The sequence below is a fragment of the Arabidopsis lyrata genome (assembly GCF_000004255.2).
Source record: "Arabidopsis lyrata subsp. lyrata unplaced genomic scaffold ARALYscaffold_6, whole genome shotgun sequence".
Taxonomy (NCBI): Eukaryota; Viridiplantae; Streptophyta; class Magnoliopsida; order Brassicales; family Brassicaceae; genus Arabidopsis; species Arabidopsis lyrata.
Genome location: NW_003302550.1, coordinates 5,145,061 through 5,162,047, shown reverse-complemented (window position 1 = coordinate 5,162,047; position 16,987 = coordinate 5,145,061). Strand labels below are relative to the sequence as shown.

At 36.2% G+C, this 16,987-nt stretch overlaps 4 protein-coding genes and 1 pseudogene across 6 annotated transcripts; 2 read left to right on the top strand and 3 right to left on the bottom strand.

Moving 5' to 3' along the window:
- Positions 1-1,230: 1,230 nt before the first annotated feature.
- On the bottom strand, positions 1,231-2,900 carry LOC9309657 (DNA damage-repair/toleration protein DRT100). The gene has a single exon (XM_002871488.2). The coding sequence runs from the start codon at positions 2,714-2,716 to the stop codon at positions 1,571-1,573; it is 1,146 nt and encodes a 381-aa protein (XP_002871534.2). The 5' UTR covers positions 2,717-2,900; the 3' UTR covers positions 1,231-1,570.
- Positions 2,901-6,497: 3,597 nt separating this feature from the next.
- Positions 6,498-9,005, top strand: LOC9307604. Its single transcript, XM_002873542.2, has 6 exons — positions 6,498-6,934; positions 7,334-7,546; positions 7,638-7,742; positions 7,851-7,970; positions 8,056-8,142; positions 8,275-9,005. The coding sequence occupies exons 1-6, from the start codon at positions 6,572-6,574 to the stop codon at positions 8,713-8,715; spliced, it is 1,329 nt and encodes a 442-aa protein (XP_002873588.1). The 5' UTR covers positions 6,498-6,571; the 3' UTR covers positions 8,716-9,005.
- A 192-nt stretch (positions 9,006-9,197) lies between these two features.
- LOC9309656 lies at positions 9,198-10,781 on the bottom strand (annotated as a pseudogene). Its single transcript, XR_002331167.1, has 2 exons — positions 10,606-10,781; positions 9,198-10,363 (listed from the first exon to the last, which is right to left on the bottom strand). The product of XR_002331167.1 is annotated as a probable splicing factor 3A subunit 1 (transcript).
- A 62-nt stretch (positions 10,782-10,843) lies between these two features.
- On the top strand, positions 10,844-15,550 carry LOC9307603. Of its 2 annotated transcripts, XM_021021626.1 has the most exons (19): positions 10,844-10,947; positions 11,020-11,116; positions 11,208-11,261; positions 11,331-11,368; positions 11,502-11,535; positions 11,695-11,782; positions 12,274-12,371; positions 12,471-12,545; positions 12,967-13,058; positions 13,154-13,283; positions 13,414-13,503; positions 13,631-13,696; positions 13,885-13,976; positions 14,105-14,170; positions 14,286-14,349; positions 14,461-14,549; positions 14,636-14,762; positions 14,963-15,023; positions 15,473-15,550. In XM_021021626.1, exons 1-19 carry the CDS (start codon positions 10,889-10,891, stop codon positions 15,508-15,510), a joined length of 1,458 nt encoding a protein of 485 aa, XP_020877285.1. In that variant the 5' UTR covers positions 10,844-10,888; the 3' UTR covers positions 15,511-15,550. The 2 variants fall into 2 exon arrangements, with proteins under 2 accessions (XP_020877285.1, XP_020877284.1); XM_021021625.1 differs by lacking the exon at positions 15,473-15,550 and having other exon boundaries at positions 12,247-12,371; positions 14,963-15,269.
- On the bottom strand, positions 15,297-16,254 carry LOC9309655 (histone H3-like 4). Its single transcript, XM_002871486.2, has one exon. It carries the CDS (start codon positions 15,791-15,793, stop codon positions 15,398-15,400), a length of 396 nt encoding a protein of 131 aa, XP_002871532.1. The 5' UTR covers positions 15,794-16,254; the 3' UTR covers positions 15,297-15,397.
- Positions 16,255-16,987: the final 733 nt, after the last annotated feature.

Sequence of the window (16,987 nt, the reverse complement as noted above, 5' to 3'; positions counted from 1 at the left end):
GGGCCGGCCTGCGAGCTTAGTTTTAAGTATTTTTAAAATAATTAAAAAAATAAAATTAATTTTTAAAATTTGAAATTAACAATTTTTCAATTAAAAAAAATTTAGAATTAATTTTTTTTGTAAATCTTATAATTTTATACATTAAATTTCGTTATATGTTCATATATTTCACATATATATTTCAGAATATGTAAAAATATTTATTTATTTATATTAATTATTTATTTTTATTAAATATTTGTAGTCCGCGGGCCGGCCCGCAAATCCGCGGACAAAACCCGCAAAAACCCGCAAAACCCGCAATCCGTCTGGGCTTGTCCGCGAGGCCCGCTATTTTATGGGCATAAAAAATGATGTTCAAGCCCGCCCCACCGTGGGCTACTTGGACAAAGCCCGCGGGCTATCGGCCCGCTTGACACCTCTACTTGTAATGATCTTTACGGGGCAAGCCGCCCATCATCACTTATATTAGAATCTAAATCGATATTACCATTAATGAATAAATTTATGTAATCTAGTTGTGACTAGCTATGATAATCGTGTTTGGTGTTATAGAGATCATCTATCAGAAACTTTGTCAATATTATTACCTTATCTTCGAAATATGAAATTTGTATTCAATGACGGATCAAAGAGATCATCATTAAAAAAAATGTTCCATCGCAAAAAATATAGTTCATTGCACATCCTTTGCAGATTATGATCAACAAATACGGGTCAATGCAGAATTGCTTAAAGGTGTGAGATATTTACGTCAAATATTAATTTACAACTAAAACTCAGTTGTAAAACTTATGGAGTTATGGCAATAATATATCTTCAATTCTTCTAAAAGACGACTCAAGCACGGTGCACCACCGACATTGAATACAAGCCCAACAAACCAATTTGGCCTATAGTTTTTGTTAAGTAACCCACCAATCTCTCTAAGTGAACACACAAAAACAAGAGATACATGAAAAACGTATCTTTAAAGTGTTTAACTTACTAACCAAACTGTTTTAAATTATATGTAAGGAGATGAATTCATTATGTACCAAATCCGGTCGTCGAAAATTGGGTTTCTAAAGTCTAGTCAGACAAAATTATTGGATGTATCCCGGGCTTTACTGATCTCACAAGCGTGGTCGGTCCACATTTCTAAACTTTTTTTATTTTTAAAGTTGATCCTAATAGCTCATTTCATTTCGTTCGAGGTGTCTCATTGATGATAGTTTGAGAGAATCAAGATTCAAGACAGATAAACAAGAAGACTAAACAAAACACCAAATAAAAATATTTTAGTTACATGATAAGAGCATAGGCAGTGGTGCATTCCAAAGGGGGTGTAAGTATTAAAAAAATAGATTTAATGTAAAAGTTGTCTCTCTTCATACCCGGGTGTAAGTTTACACTCGGATGTAAGATACTTTCTTTTTTTTTTTTCTCTCTCTCTTTTCTCTCTTACTTTAAATTATAATAATAATAAAAAATCTTACACCCTTCCTTCACACTTACACTACTGCGGATGGTCTAACGTGAAAATTATAATCAATCTATTTGATTCCCTCAAATCTTTTAGGGTAATTAATTATTTCTTACAATTCCCAAGAGGCTTTCCACAAAGACAAGTATTGTATGCAAACGACGTCGCATCGAGATGATCAAAAGGAGATCCCGTCGGAATCTTCCCACACAGATGGTTATGACTCACGTCAAGATGGCCAATAAACGACGCCGCCGCGATACTGGTCGGAATTGGTCCCTGAAGACGATTGTTCGCGAGGTCCAGCACCGTGAAGTACGATCTCGGCCCGAACGTGTTTGGTATCCGTCCGGTGATAAGGTTCCCGCTCAGATTCAAATTCGAGATCGATGATGCCATTAGACTCCCCGGAATCTCGCCGGAAATTAAGTTTCCGCCGAGGTTAAATGTAGCGAGCACCGACATTTTGCCGAACGAACCCGGAATCGGACCGGTGATTCGGTTCATTGAGAGTTCAAGATCCGCGAGCCGGTATATCCGGGTCAGAGATTCGGGTATTTGACCCGAGATTTTGTTACCGCTTAAAAGCACACGACTCACCATCTTTAAACGACCAATATCTCGCGGTATGACTCCCGAGATATTGTTATTCCTGAGATCCAGATGCGATAAACTCACTAATCTCGTGATCGACGGAGGAATCACACCGTATAAGTGATTGTCGGCGAGATTCAACACTTTCAGCCTCAGTAACTTCCCGATATTCGCCGGAATCACGCCGGAGATTTTATTTCCGACGAGATCTAAATGTCTCAAGAAAGGAAGATTCTCAATGCAACTAGGAATCCCACCGGAAATTCCCTTCCAATCGGCGATGATGATGCCGGAGAGACGAGTGAGTTTACATATCGAGGGCGAAATGGAGCCGGTCATTAGCCCGCTCCGTTTTGCCTTTTGAAAAATAGGTTCTTCGGATTCTCCTCGGAGTGTAATGCCGGCGACTCGGTGGGTGTTGGGATCGCAGCTCACACCATACCAGCCATTGCAACAGTCTTGGCCTTTCCAAGTGTTGAAAACTCCAATGTATGGCTCATTGAGCTTTGCCCGGAACTCTAGAAGCGCCGCTCGATCGGATGGTAAGCAAGATTGAACCACCGTGGCGGCTAGGAGCAACACGAAGACGTTGCTCAATAGGATCACTACCGATTTCTTAGTATCCATAGTATAAAGGATCTTTGTGTGATATATCATATATGTGTGTTTAACTGTTTACGAGCTCTTTACATAGGTTGAAGCACGTTGACATGGAAGTGTGACTTAACTATATGGTGTTATTATATAGTCACATATTGATTGGCGTAAAGACGACGAAGTATTACTTTTTTGTTAAAGACCTTGCTTCGTTGAACCTTCTTATTGATTGCCACGTCACGTACCTTGCATGCTTCTTTTTTTTTTTTGGTAAAAGCCTTGCATCTATATATACATTTTTGGATGACTTTTAGCAAATAAATCCTGGAGTTGGAATGTATTTACAAAGAATGTCATTGGCATTTATTATTTACTTTTACAAAATTTAAATAAAATATATGAACCAAACAATATCTTGCCTAATTTGTTTTTAAAAATCTCTACACAATCTTTCCATATATCTTCAAAAAACTTTTATAGCAAATATTTATATTAACATTTTGCATAGTAATAAAAATACTAATTTATAATAATCAAAATATTCACATAGAAAAATTATATACACATACAAGAAAAAAACTATATATGTCATCATTTAAGCCGTTGCTTTATTTAAATAAAATAAAAACACAAAAACCTGAAATCATATATTTTATATGATAAATTTAAAATATATATTAGTAAAATAAATTTAAAATCATTCAAAGAACGGTATACCACGGGTGAGATCCTAAAATCATTGGATTTTATTACAATAATAATTTATTTTCTTGGATTTTATAACACTAATAATTTAGCTAATAGGATAATATAGACGGGTTTATATGGAATGACGGGTTTGAGTCGATATTAATAACGGTATATTAAGTATGAAATCCTAAAATTAACAATCAAAATACAATTATACAATCTTAAACACAAAACAAAAGAAACAATATTAACAAAACAAATACAACTTAAAATTTTCAGTTATTAAAAAACCGACCCACGGTATACTTCAGAGTCAAATATTCAAAATTTTAAAATCCACCATACATCGTTACTTAAAAAAAATGTATGTTTTCGTATCTATACTTTAAAAATTGAAACCTAAACAATAGTAATCATACACTAGATAATACATAGATATATATCTACATTTAAAAATATAAATTAATATGATATATCTTCAGTTAAACTTTAAAAAATAACATTATATTTTTTAAAAAAATATAGCCACGCGGTGTACCGCGGGTTAAATTCTAGTGCTTCTTATTTTTCATATTTTATGTTTGTGGTCAAGATTGGATCATTATTCATTACTAATAACCAGGCCCGTGGCTATGAAGGAAAAATAGAAACATTGGCCTACGGCCATTTTTAAAAAAAATCAACTAAGCTTCTAACTTTTGTTTTCATATTGGTTTAGTGCTTTTTGTTTATTAATACAAGATTTGATAAAACATAAACAAAGAAAATGAGACTACATTTTAAATTAGTAATTATGAGTTATGATTTACAAACTAAATTATAATTTATAGTTTTTCAAAATAAATAAATAATTATAACTTATAAAAGAGACTATAACTACATTTTGGGTTTTCTTACTCAATTTGTTTGGAATGATGATGATTAGTAGTTTATAAACTTTGTTTTATATATCTAGGTAGCGTTTAGTTTTGGGGAAAATCCTAAATCTTTCGAAAAAATATGGTTAACATGCACCTCTAATTTGATCTCCCATTTATAAGAGGACTATTAACCCGCTTTGGTCTCACATATTATTTTTTTTCAAAAAATTATTTTATATGGATTGAGGTTTTTTATAACATCGCCTCTGGTGTCTGTAATCCTAGACACGGCTCTGCTAATAACATGGTTTTGTTTGTTTCTGTCGCCTGCTTGCACAGTTATACTATCCATGATCTGGGCTTGTTCTCTACGATTCTCCGGAGTCTGGACTCCGATACGTACTGGAATTACAAAGCTATACAAAAGACGAAGATATTCGAAAAATGAGATCAAAACAACAATCGTGGCAATACATCTATTAGTTTTTTTTTTTTAATCTTGTCTCTGCATATTATCCTAGTTTCTCATTTTGTCCACACTATAGATGCATGATTTTTTAATTTACTGTCAATCTCGATCTTATCATTGTAGATGAGCATGTGATCTTTGTCCTTGTTATCAATTTGTACATAAATATATCAACCGTTTTTGTGTAAAGATGTTATATTTTTCGTCTTTCTTGTTCAACTTTTGAGTCAATGAATTATAATTAAGAAAATCTTTTGTAAACTTTTAGTTATTTTTTTCTACAGTATGATCCACAATCCTAATCATTGCAAATTGCCTCCACGTTGCGCACATTATCACCCTCCACGAACCATAATTTCCCTTTGATTGGCATTTTCCGCTACGGTTTTGATTATTATATGCTTGTTTTTGTTACTCTCTAATGTACAAAATCTGCCGAGCAACGACTCAAATATGTAAAGGTTTTTTTGTCTTGTTCAATCTGTCATCGATAAATAAACAGAAATCAACATATTTTTTCATCAAACATTTATTTTTTGTAGTCGCTATTCATTTTCATATTTCAACCGACATTGTTTAAATTCCCTTGAAATTTATATAATCCTAGAGATATCTGAAAATTCATGGTCGGCCCTAAAAACAGGACAGGTTTGGAGACAGCTAGAGTAAACGTGATTCAGAGATTTGGCAGTTGTTTAATTGTATCAAGAGATTTAGAAGGAAGTGTCAAGTCAGAAGGAAGACATTAATGGCTTTGATAGTTTGATTATTCAAAAGACAACTCATGTGCCCGCATGTGGTTCGTTTGCCGTCTAATGCATATTTAGAACTTTATAAAATGATTCGTAGTTCAGACTGTTCAGTCGACTGAAATATATACTAACATGGATTATGACAACAATCATTATACAATTAAGTTTATGCAATGATCATCCACAAAACACTACTTTTTGTCGGCTATTGTGTAATCTACTGTAACTAACTTTAGTAAACTGTGGTTTGAGTGCGCAAAGATGAGAGATTTTTGGGAAAGATAGTAATACTATAGAAGAATACTCAAAAAATGTAGGTAGTATGCAGGGGAGTCAACAACAGACGACTTTTCTTCATAGTTCAGAAAACGAAGAAAAACAAAAAGAAAGGTCGATTTCCCAAGGACTAGGACATAGCACGTGTCTATATCACTAAGACGTTCACGTGTAATCGAATCGTGAATTAATGTTTGCAAAATAATGGTTCAATCAAAATACCTAGGTAAGATAAGAAGACTCAAGAGAACTAAAATGTGGATGTGGTTCCCGTAAGTAATGCATGAGCAAGCACATGAGAGACCAGCGAATAAAGGTTTTAAGTATTGACGTGCCATGCAAATAAATAGAGACGAATTCATACAAAAAAATAAATAGAGACCAAGTGAGTTTTGGACTAGTGTCTTTCAAATAATATTGTGCCTTTTTTTAAGTCCGAAAACGACAAACAAAAGTATGATTTTCTGTCTAGAACTACTCGATTAGTCTTAATAAAAAAAAAAGACGAATAAGAAGAAAACATATTTCTTTTGAATAAAATTTCAATTGGCTATTTTTTCAAATAATGAAACAAAACTTTTAAAATCAAAACACCAGAAAAATGTGTTAGTGAAGAAAATTACTACAGTATGTATTAGAGACACTAAAAAGAAAATTAACCAAAAAGGCTTCAATGTATACGTGGCTTCAATGTAGACCCAGATGATGATGCTCAATGCAACGTCGCATCACCTTCCTTACGGGGGAAATCTCAATTTTTGAAAGTACAGAAAAATCCAAGAACCCAAAATTGAATATTGAGAAATCTCTCTTTGAAGACGAACCGTTTTCTCTAACCTCGTTGATTCCTTTTCGGCTCTTCCATTCCATGGATGAACCCGGGTCGGATCCGGATCCCGGGTCTTACCCAATTCCGCCCGCTTCAGTCCATCTCGCCCCCTTCTTCTCCTCTCTCGTTCCGCCTCTGTCAGCTCACTTCACCCGTCGCTGTCAGCCACTACAATCCTCTCGGCCGCTAGCTTACATCTCTCTCCAGGGTTTACTCGTCAATTTCGATGAAGCCAGCTCAGCGCGATCAATCGGCGGCGGATTGAGCCGAGAGGAAGCCCTCGCGTGGGAGCTCTTCACGCCTTACCAGAGATTCCTGATTGTGGCGGTCATTGGTGTCGCCGCCGCTGAGTCGAAGAAGAATGGTCTCATTCGACAGCTCCAGAAATCGGTTGATCTCAGGGTGAGTGTTGTTGATTCTCTTATATATCTGCTAGAGATTTGAGAAATTTCGTTACTTTGACAATTTTATCTGATTAAAAAGTTTGCGTTTTTCTCGGATTGTTTAATTTAAAGCACTTTGCTTTAGTTCATGATTTTGTTCAATTATGCTTCCATTTCCGTTACATCTTTTTGAATTTCATACAATTTTGTGTGTGTTTATCTATCTAGATCTCGACGTTTAAGTGATTACTAGTCCAAGTTTTATACTTAGGCTGATCAAGCTATTCTAAGTTTTGACTCACAATGGTCTTACTGATGAAGTCTTGGACCTTTTTCATCCATTTTGTGTTTGGATTCTTAAGAGATATTCTTACTGTAGAATTGGTGTGTTCTTTAACTGCAAGTGTGGATATTTCAGGATCAGGTTCTTTCAAGCATGCAACAAAAGCTTGATGATTTGTGTCAAGAGCTACATCTTGTCAAAGATCAGTCTGGAACTCTATCCAAGGTCTTAGATCATGATGATCTACGATCAACTCCTAAAGAAAAATTTGGATCTGAGAAGATTACTTTTGTAGATTGTGGCTGCTGGCTATGTGATCAGCATCATCACTCGTCACCTGCTATACAGGTGTGTGTCTGTGTGTTTGCTCTTTCATTTTCTATGGCAATCACTGAGCATCTCTATATGAACCTATATTGATCATGTTTTCACTGTTTAGGATAAAGCTCCCACAAATCTGGTGGTTGATGCAGAGCCAGAGGAAAGGCGTATATCTTATATGTCAGATTGGTGTTCTAGTGTCACTTCAGCTGCAGAAACCCATGTATGTAAAGAATATGTGAAATTTTGGTGAAGCAATTTTTGTGTGGATCTTGGTTGGTTTTGTTGCAATTTGCAAATCAATAATAACTTGTTTAAATGTTTATTGCAGTTTGATAGTCTTTCGCTCGACCAAGACATGCTTTCCCTCAGAAAGGAGTGTCAGGAGAAAGATGCAACAATAAAGGACTTAACTTCATTTCTTCAGCTGACCAACAAAGCTGGTTCAAAGGTAACCGTGGATTCCTATACTTTTTCAAACGCCCTTAAATTTTCATATGACTTACACAAAGATATGTTTCTTCTTTCTTTAACAGCGTGAAACGGAGCTTGAAGACATAATTCGCAGGAAGAAGACAATAATTAAGAAGCTCAAGAGAGACGTTCTGGTGTTAGAAGAAAAGGTAAAAAACTTAACCAACCTTTACAAGTTCCAGAGCCTTAGTTTCAATTTTCATCCGGAAATGTTCCTGTTAACAACTTCAGTACTAAAAATTGTTGTATATGATACCGTCCATTCGTTGTGAAATGCGCAGGTCACACAGCTCACTAGGCTCCGGAGGTCCTCCTATTCACCTGCAGTCTCAAATACCCATGAATTCCCAATGAGAATGGATAATCTTCTTTATGATATGGATGTTCTTACAGCTACTTCATCCTCTGATTCAGAAGCTACTGTAGACACACCCCGACGGGCTGTGCTGGAGGCTCCAGTTGATTCCATAAAGGAGGAGCTCTCAGCTGTGGGACAAACCCATAAATCAGCGCCAGCTAAATCCTCGACGTCACTTGTAAAATCTGTAAAGCCGCCTTCAGTAGTTAGTCCATCGACTACTCGGAAGCCTGTTTCCGTTTCTTCTTCCTCTTCTTCTTCAAGGATGAGACGAGGTTCTTCTACAGGTGATTCAAGGAAACCTAGAAGGCCAATTCAGACCACCCCAAGAGATTCCTCTGGTTCACATAAGAGATGGGTTTAGTAAGTATTGATCTGCTGGTAACTGGTAAGTATCAGTTACCATTGGATTGGCCTTAAAATGTTAAGATAAGAGATTCATTGCTATGTTCAGATTTAAAATTGTTTCAGTTAGTTATGACTGGACCTGTTTGACATGTCTGAAGTGCAGAACCAGCTGCCAGATTAGTACTGTGCGTAGGTGCTTCGGAATTTAAGTTATATTGTAGCTAAAAGTATAATATACTAAAAAATTATGTGTTGAGAATGTTGACTTCATATCAATAGCTCTCACAAAACTGAGCTTTTCTTTTATGCTACTGTAATAATAATGTTAAGCCGAAAGAAGAAAAGACCAAAAGGCAAACACAAACTTGATCTTCTAATATCTCAATATGGTTGACTTGACTCTCTCTCTCTCTCTCTCTCAAATCTCAATGCAAGAGTTGGGAGTCATGTGAAATGCTTAAAAAGATTTTTGAATCTTTTCTCTAATTAAACATGAAACATGAGCATCACATAATATTAAGAGCAAAGAGTTCTTTAAGATTATAGCGTTAAGTCAATAGCAAAACTTAAGTTAATTTATTTTAAACATAAAGAAGAGTTAAAGAGATTGAAAAATTGAAAACCAATTCCCTGTGTTCTAACAAAAGCACTCCTGCTCTCACATTGTAATGTTGCAAGTGTCCTTTTAAAACCCGGCTCTTCCACGTAACTTAAGTGTTGCTTGCTAGCATTTAGATCACCCCCAATTATTTTCTCCTTCAAAGTTTTGAAACAAGAGCTGACTCGTCAAGCTTTTGTTTATAGTTTTGGCTGAGATCCCAGTGGAGGCATACGAGGCTGCAGCTTTGTTAGTATGTTCTTGATCGCTGAAGGGTGTTGAAGTAGTGGCAAATCTTCGTCCTTGATGTCAGCAAAGCAGCCATCAGCACCCACAAAAGCATACAAAGCACCAAACACAGTACTAGCCTTTGCCGCTCCCTCCTTGTGGCTCAACACCCGCTTATCCTTTTTACGACGAAGATGGTAGAAAAAAGCCTTAATAACAATCGCCATACGAGAACTAGTCAGCTTTTCGGATCGCTTTAGTCCTTCCGAAGCCACAACAGAAAGCCGATTGAAATAATCGAACTTGCTGTCAGCTGGCTTCAAAAACTCAAACAGAGGTTTGTTATCCACTTCCTTCATCAAATCCAACCAAAATTCCGGCCCGTACCGACCCACAAACTGCGCTGTGAGAATAATAGTATCAAGATCCTCTATAGTATATCCTTCAGGGAGAACATAATCTGGGAACTTGGAAGCCGGATCCCTTAAAGGAAGAGGCCGGAGATAGTGTTGTGCATCACCTTTAAGAGTAGCTGGAGCTTCAGGTTGATGAATATCCTGAGCTCCTTCATCTTGATTCTTAGCAAGGTATTCAGTAACCTTGTGCTTGTAATATGCGTGATAAGGATCTGACTTCTTCAGAAAGTCGAATTTAGAGGGAATCTCACTAACGTTCATGATCCTTCTCTCTATCCTCAACCCTTTCCCACACGTGCTATTTTATCGATATGAATTCTCATCTCTGGAGGTGGTGCAACGATTGCTACATCAGCCGGAGCTTGATTTGAATTGTCTTTCTCCAAATGCAAATCATTCTGCATCGGACTGGACATTTTTTTCTACAAGATAGATAGGGGAAAATATATATATATATATATATATATATAATAAACATGAAAGTCAGATTGTAGATAAATTTTGAAAAAACCATGAATATCAAATCATTAAGAACGTCAAAATCAGATTCTCCGAATTTCATTTTTGTTTTTTATTGACCTAAAATTATTGGCTTATGCAATCTCCCCCAACAAAACAAAACTACCGAATCTACTGAAAAAGAAGTTGATAAGAACAACCGTACCTCAGCCGGGAAGGTACACGGAGAACTGCCGCGTGAGGTCGTAAAGAATTCGAGATCTAAAGCTTGGAAGTCAAGGAAACGAATATCCTCTACAAGAGAAATAAACTCAAGTAGTCATAGTTTTCCAATGGGCCTTTATTATTTGGGCTTATAAATTCGGTCCATAATAATTTGGTAGACCGGCTTTATTTGGAGTAGTTTATGGGGGACTTAAAACCCAGAAGTGAATGGCGGGAAAATTAACTTAAGAATCCCCAAATTATATCAGTCGAGGTCAAAATCAATGGAGAAATACTTGGTTTCGCCGGAGTCATCGCCGGCAAAATCTACAACGACGGTCAGGTAATTCGGTCTACTAAGTATTTGTTTCTCTCATCTTCTCTGTTCATCAATTGGCGATTTTTCCCCTTGAAGGCGGCCATGGAAGCGATCTTTAATCGAAGTGACTGGACGATTGGAGTCAGCTTACCGACACGAACTCTATTCTCTAGTTGCTCATTCCTACTTGGAGGTTTCACACTCCCTTCGTTTTCAGCCTTATTTATCCTGAGACTATTTCTCCTTTAAATTTTGGTAATTTTGGATTTTGTTTTGTTGCGAAGATTGGGAAATTTTCACATTTTTATCACTTGAACGAGAACCCATGTATAACCCATGTAAGATTTTTTCATCTGGTTTATTTTGAAGTTTCTCTTGTCGAGAGAGCTAAAGAGTTTGTATTTCAGATGAGGGAGATCCAACGCCTATATCATTGCCCGACAATGTTAGTATTTTCAATTGTTTCTCTGACCATTATTATTTCTCGTTTTTTGAGTATGTAGAATTTGAAGCTTGGTTTGATAATAACTGATTGATTGTTATTTGATTCATTTGGACCCTTTTCTATGGTTATCCAGGCGAGGTGTTGCAGGACTAGATTTTGATAGCCGGGTTAGTTCTCATCAATACTTTTGCTCTTGTTTCCGTAGATGTTCATCATTACTTATCTATGTCTGTTTACTCTTGAGATATAGGATGTCTCGAGTCCTTGTGTTATTTTTGCCTTCGATTCTCTTGTTACCATTTCTTAGGTAAAGGTATTGTTTCCAGGGTATATTCATTGTGTCTGTCACAAGATCAGGATGCTTGATGGTGCATGACTTTGAATCTCTATATTGCCAGAGTAAGGTTGGCCCAGGTGAAGCTTTGATCTATGCTCATTTTCTAGGTGTCTCTTTATTCAAAAAGCTTTTCTTTTGTCTTTGGTTCTGAGCTGTAATGGTTTCCAAGTTTTAGTTAAGCATTCATTTCAAATTCAACTTGATTTCACTCAAATCTCACGCAAATGTGGCAGCAATTTTTGCCTGAGCTTTGTATCTACGTTGGTATAGTGCACAGCTCCTCATTATTTGTGAAGGGTTCAATTTTTGGCAAGGCTAAACAACCTTCAGTCTTAAATACTCAAGTGTCTTGTAACTGAGAATAAAGTTCCCATTTTTTGAACACCAGTTGTCAATGATATTCCTTAACTAAAGTCTATATGAGCAAGGTATATAATATTTTTAGATATCAATGATGGTGGTGTTTCTGGATCATACGTTTATAGTCTGTCTGCTCAGAGTGTGCTTCTTATACAAGTTTTTGTACCTTTATTCATTACAGTTTTGAATCCTGAGTCATCAATCTTAGGTTCTTTGGAAGATGAAAGTAAGCATGTTGTGCATTTTTCTTACCCTCCCGGAAGGGAATTCGATGTCGCTAGATGGAATCCTTCAAACCAGAATGAGGTATATGCTCAATAGTCAATACAATGCCCATCTTGACTTCTTCTTTTTCTTAAAACCTCAGTTAAAAACATTTCTATTGAGCAATTATAGTTCATATAGGTAGCCTGCACATCGAGGAAACATGATCAAGTGCTTATCTTCGATATCAGTTACATGTCTCCCAAACCAACTGAGGTATGATTTCTGACTTTGAGATCACATGGATATCAGTTATATGGTTGTTTGTCAAATGGCAATTGTTTCTGGTTACAACTCGTGTGACTGCATCATCATGACTTAGGTAGGTTTTCTTCTTGTAAGCTCAGTTTATATTTTATATATTAGAAACAAGAAGCACAGATGTATCGCCGTATTTCTATCTTAGGCATAGCAAAATTCCCTTTCCAACATGGTTTCCGAATAGTGTATGTATTGTTCCCATTACGATTATAAGAAAAGGCAGTCAATTATTAATTGAAATGACACGGCCACTGACATGGCCGTGGTAAGACTTATTAATTTATCATTAGTTTTAGTCTGGTCTACTTAGGCTAGCCCTGCTAAATATTCATATCTTTCCACCCACATTTCAATTATTTTTCTATTTGTGATTCAGGTATTGCAAACTAGACAGAAGCTATCGATTATTGGCCGCAAAGTTTCTAGAGGTTTATCTGATGTTGCCATGACTAGTGATGAGGATTCGAGGTTTGTAGAATGGCTCTTCCCTGTGATGAAAAACATTTATAGCTTCATTGTACCTACTTTCTTCAGCAACTTTTCTGCATTTGTTGTTTATGCAGAATATTTTCTCCAGATACACTTGGTATGGTTCATGTGTGGGATAGAAGAGCAGGAGTGTCTCCATGCATTGAACTTTCAACAGACAGATATGATTCAATCAAGAGTATTCAAATATATGTGGATAATCAGGTAATCATAGAATAAGATATCCCCAAGCCCAGTAAAGTTCTTCTAATCATTGAAATTGCAGTAAGACTTTGATTTCGAATTTAGTAAGGACCCAAAGTTTTAGACTGCGTTTCTTTCATCTACCATGTAGACTATTTTTGGAGCTGGTAAAGAAGGAATCATTCATATCTGGGACCTTCGTGGAGGAAGAAACTCTTCTGCTTTTCAGAGCCGCAAAGATGTAAGTCTTACAAGGGGCGAGCTGGAATTGGCTATGGCAGTATATTTCATCTGTAATATCTACGTGAATTTACCTTCATTCTTGTGTTCTCTGGCTCTGATCACGTTTTGATATTGGTAACATTCAGATGAGCCAGTTGCCTTTAGCATCTCTACATCTCGCACTGATGCTGCAGAAGATTGCATCTCTGAAGGTAAGTTCTGTCTTTTGTTTTCTATCTCACTTGTGCCCTCGCCCATCGTTCAAGTAACCTTGTTCTGCTTCTTTGGTTTTTTTAAGTAAGAATTTGTAATGTGGGAATCATGTTACCCCTGAAACTTCCAGCAGTTGATCATACTGAAATTGGCAGCATTAGAAAAAGTTTGCATGTATCCTTTGCAGGCACAGTCAAAAATCTTGCCCAAAGAAATCCATTCCATTAATGTAAACCCGTCCTCTCCTCATCAACTTGCATTTCACCTTGACGATGGTTGGTAAGTCATTCTTTCATAACAGCTCATTTCATTTTGGAAAAACGATTAAACAAAATATTACTTTCATGTGCTGCTTCGTTGATTTTATATCATTTATCATTTTCCTTTGGTGGATATCTCTAGTGCAGGTCCGGTGTTCTTGACATATATAAATCTGAAGTTACTCATGTACATTGCCCTCCCCCAGCTTGGTTGTAAGTTTATAAGCAAACTCAGGAACTTCAATCTTAATTTGTAACAAGAATCATTTAAATTGATCCACACTTGGGAAAGAAAATGCTTTAATAATGTCGGATTTTGGTTCACTAGGGATGGTTCCGACAGTTCAGCTGATTTGATCTTGCGGAAACCATCATGGCTGCCAGCATCATCTGTAAGCCCTGCACTTTGTACTACCATACTTTGTACTACCATTAACGGTCATAAGTGAAGATTTTCCGATCTTATTTGGCATATTCTATAACTTATATGATATATATTGCAGATTTATGTTGTTGGGTCCATGAGCGAGAAAGGAATTCATGTTCTTGATTTCCATCCAAGCTCCAGGTCTCCTTGTCACGTTGACTACGAGTAAGAACTTGAAAAGTTCCGATATATCTAATGTTTTCTCTAAACTTCATGACTACATTCCTGATAATTCTAATATATTGTTGCAGTGAGGATACACAGAGAAACGAGAAGAGAGACAGATGTAATCACAGTAACAAGTTTGTTTCATTGTCTGAAACTGTCACAGGTTGTGCTGCACATCCTCTCAACGGCATGATCGTAGCTGGAACTCAGGTATTCAAGTTTGCTTTGCTGATCTTAATCAATTTTAGTCTTTTGGATTAGTTGTAGTAGTGCCTAGCTAATAAAACAAATGGACTTGTTGTCTGGTATTAGTAATAGAACTGTGTAATTGGCATTGTGCATTACAACTGGCAAAGACAAAGTGTTGATAATGATAAGTCACTTTCTGAATAGAAATGGTGATTCTGCAGAATTCGTCTTTGCTGGTGATCGCGCAGAGGCATTGCTCATCTTCATCAGAAACTGCAGAAGGTGAATTGTAGCATCTACTAGCTGGACTGGGCTTAGGTTTGTAACATAGAAATCATCCACGAGATTATGTATGAATATAAGTTTTGCTTAAATGGGTGTTCCAAAAAGAGTATACTCATCACAACATTTAAAATGCTCTTTTCTTGTTGTGTATTATTATTGTTTTATACTTATTTTGCTAGATTCATTTCCAAAAACAGTGTGAATCAAAACCACAAAATGTAACATGCAACAATTATTTCTTCAGCTCAGAACAGTCGGATGGAATTCAAATTTATTAAGTTCAGAACATTTTATTTCTTTCTAATAAGCTTAGAAGTACATTTCAATCGGAATATTAATCCCGAAAACTAAAATAATACAAGGTTATGATCTCAAACCCTATCGCCTCGAAGCCTTTTAGCGAGCTGGATATCTTTAGGCATGATAGTTGATCTTTTGGCATGCAGGGCACACAAATTGGTGTCCTCAAACATTCCAACCATAAAAGCTTCAGCGGCTTCTTGAAGAGCGGAAACAGCACCAGTCTGGAACCTTAGATCTGCCTTGAGACTCTGAGCTATCTCTTTAACCAATCTTTGGAAAGGGAGTTTTCTTATAACCAAGTCTGTGGTCTTCTGGTACTTCCTAATCTCTCTGAGGGCCACTGTTCCTGGCTTGTATCTATATGGTTTCTTAAGCAGCGGAGTTGAGTGTTGCCTTACCCTCATGGCAAAGTGTGGAGCCTTACCTCCTGTTGACTTACGAGCTGTCTGCTTGGAACGAGCCATAGTGAGCAAATACTCTTTGATATGTAAAAAAAAGTTTTGATTGTGAAAGATATGTGTTAGAGAGTTTGTGGACTAAGACATTTATCTATTTGTGGAGAATCTAGATGAAAATTAGGAAGAAACTATAGTTAAAAGGAATTTTAAGATTTTCTTATCCGCATGAATAATGATTTAACAAATATAGACCATTATTTGCTTTTATTTATCTTTCAAAAGTAAAACAACCGTCGATTAGTTTCAGCTCCAACGCTCGATAAATATAGATCATTGATTTGCTTTCACCTTTCAAAACTAACAGCCGTCGATTAGTCTCAAAATCAAGGCTTCTTTTTTCCATTGAGATATGTTGCAACCGGCCCTGAAAATATATGGGCTACAAGCAAAAAAACTGTATTGGGCCTATGAATTAATCAACTAATAATAATACATCCCGTTAAAAAAAAAAAAAAAAAATTAATCAACTAAAATAAAAAGTAAGAAAATGAGGTAAAAGTGAGATTCGAACCCTACACTTTCACGTATACAATTATGTACACTAATCTAAAGAAAATTTTGTGAAAAATGGACCGAAAACTTACTTATACTATTGAGGGCCGCAAACATGTTTGCGCTCGAGGCCGGCTCTATAACTTCCAAAAAATGCAAACTACTTTGATAGAATTACCAAAACTAACCCATCTTATGGTTGCATAACACACCAATAATGATTCATACATACTTACCTATAAAGTTTCTATCTAGGTTTTTTTGAAAACCTATCCTCAAAACTTTAAATGCTTCAATAGATCTTTAATAGCATGTATGACCCAGTAGATATAACAAGAATGAATTACCGGGTTGGGCTTTATCCTAATCAACTACTGTATCTCTCGATTCTCTCTTTCTCTTACTCTTCTTTATCTCCATCACCATCCTTTGATCCGTGAGCATGCACTCGTAGCCGTCTCGTTATTAACTTCATCAAGCGTTAATTCATGAAAGACGGTGTTCGAACAAGGCGGATTAGATCCATTACTATTTACTAAGACGGTGTTGGGAAAATAGTAACTATTATAATTCTCTTAGATTTTTGTACTTCTAACATCAACGCTAAGAATCTAGAATACTATGGATAAGAAGTCAAAACCCAAGTGATTACATTTTGAGACTGTTGAAAGAAATATGTTTAGAAACGATAAAACCTTATATAAATGG

What these genes read in the sequence shown, in the direction of transcription:
- LOC9309655 (XM_002871486.2), bottom strand. Translation starts at nt 15,793, where the DNA reads ATGGCTCGTTCCAAGCAGACAGCTCGTAAGTCAACAGGAGGTAAGGCT.
- LOC9309657 (XM_002871488.2), bottom strand. Translation starts at nt 2,716, where the DNA reads ATGATATATCACACAAAGATCCTTTATACTATGGATACTAAGAAATCG.
- LOC9307603 (XM_021021626.1), top strand. Translation starts at nt 10,889, where the DNA reads ATGGAGAAATACTTGGTTTCGCCGGAGTCATCGCCGGCAAAATCTACA. An exon ending in CTATATCATTGCCCGACAAT is followed by an intron (nt 11,369 to 11,501) that starts GTTAGTATTTTC and finishes ATGGTTATCCAG; the next exon opens with GCGAGGTGTTGCAGGACTAG. An exon ending in GACTAGATTTTGATAGCCGG is followed by an intron (nt 11,536 to 11,694) that starts GTTAGTTCTCAT and finishes TATTGTTTCCAG; the next exon opens with GGTATATTCATTGTGTCTGT.
- LOC9307604 (XM_002873542.2), top strand. Translation starts at nt 6,572, where the DNA reads ATGGATGAACCCGGGTCGGATCCGGATCCCGGGTCTTACCCAATTCCG. An exon ending in CTTCAGCTGCAGAAACCCAT is followed by an intron (nt 7,743 to 7,850) that starts GTATGTAAAGAA and finishes TGTTTATTGCAG; the next exon opens with TTTGATAGTCTTTCGCTCGA. An exon ending in CCAACAAAGCTGGTTCAAAG is followed by an intron (nt 7,971 to 8,055) that starts GTAACCGTGGAT and finishes TTTCTTTAACAG; the next exon opens with CGTGAAACGGAGCTTGAAGA.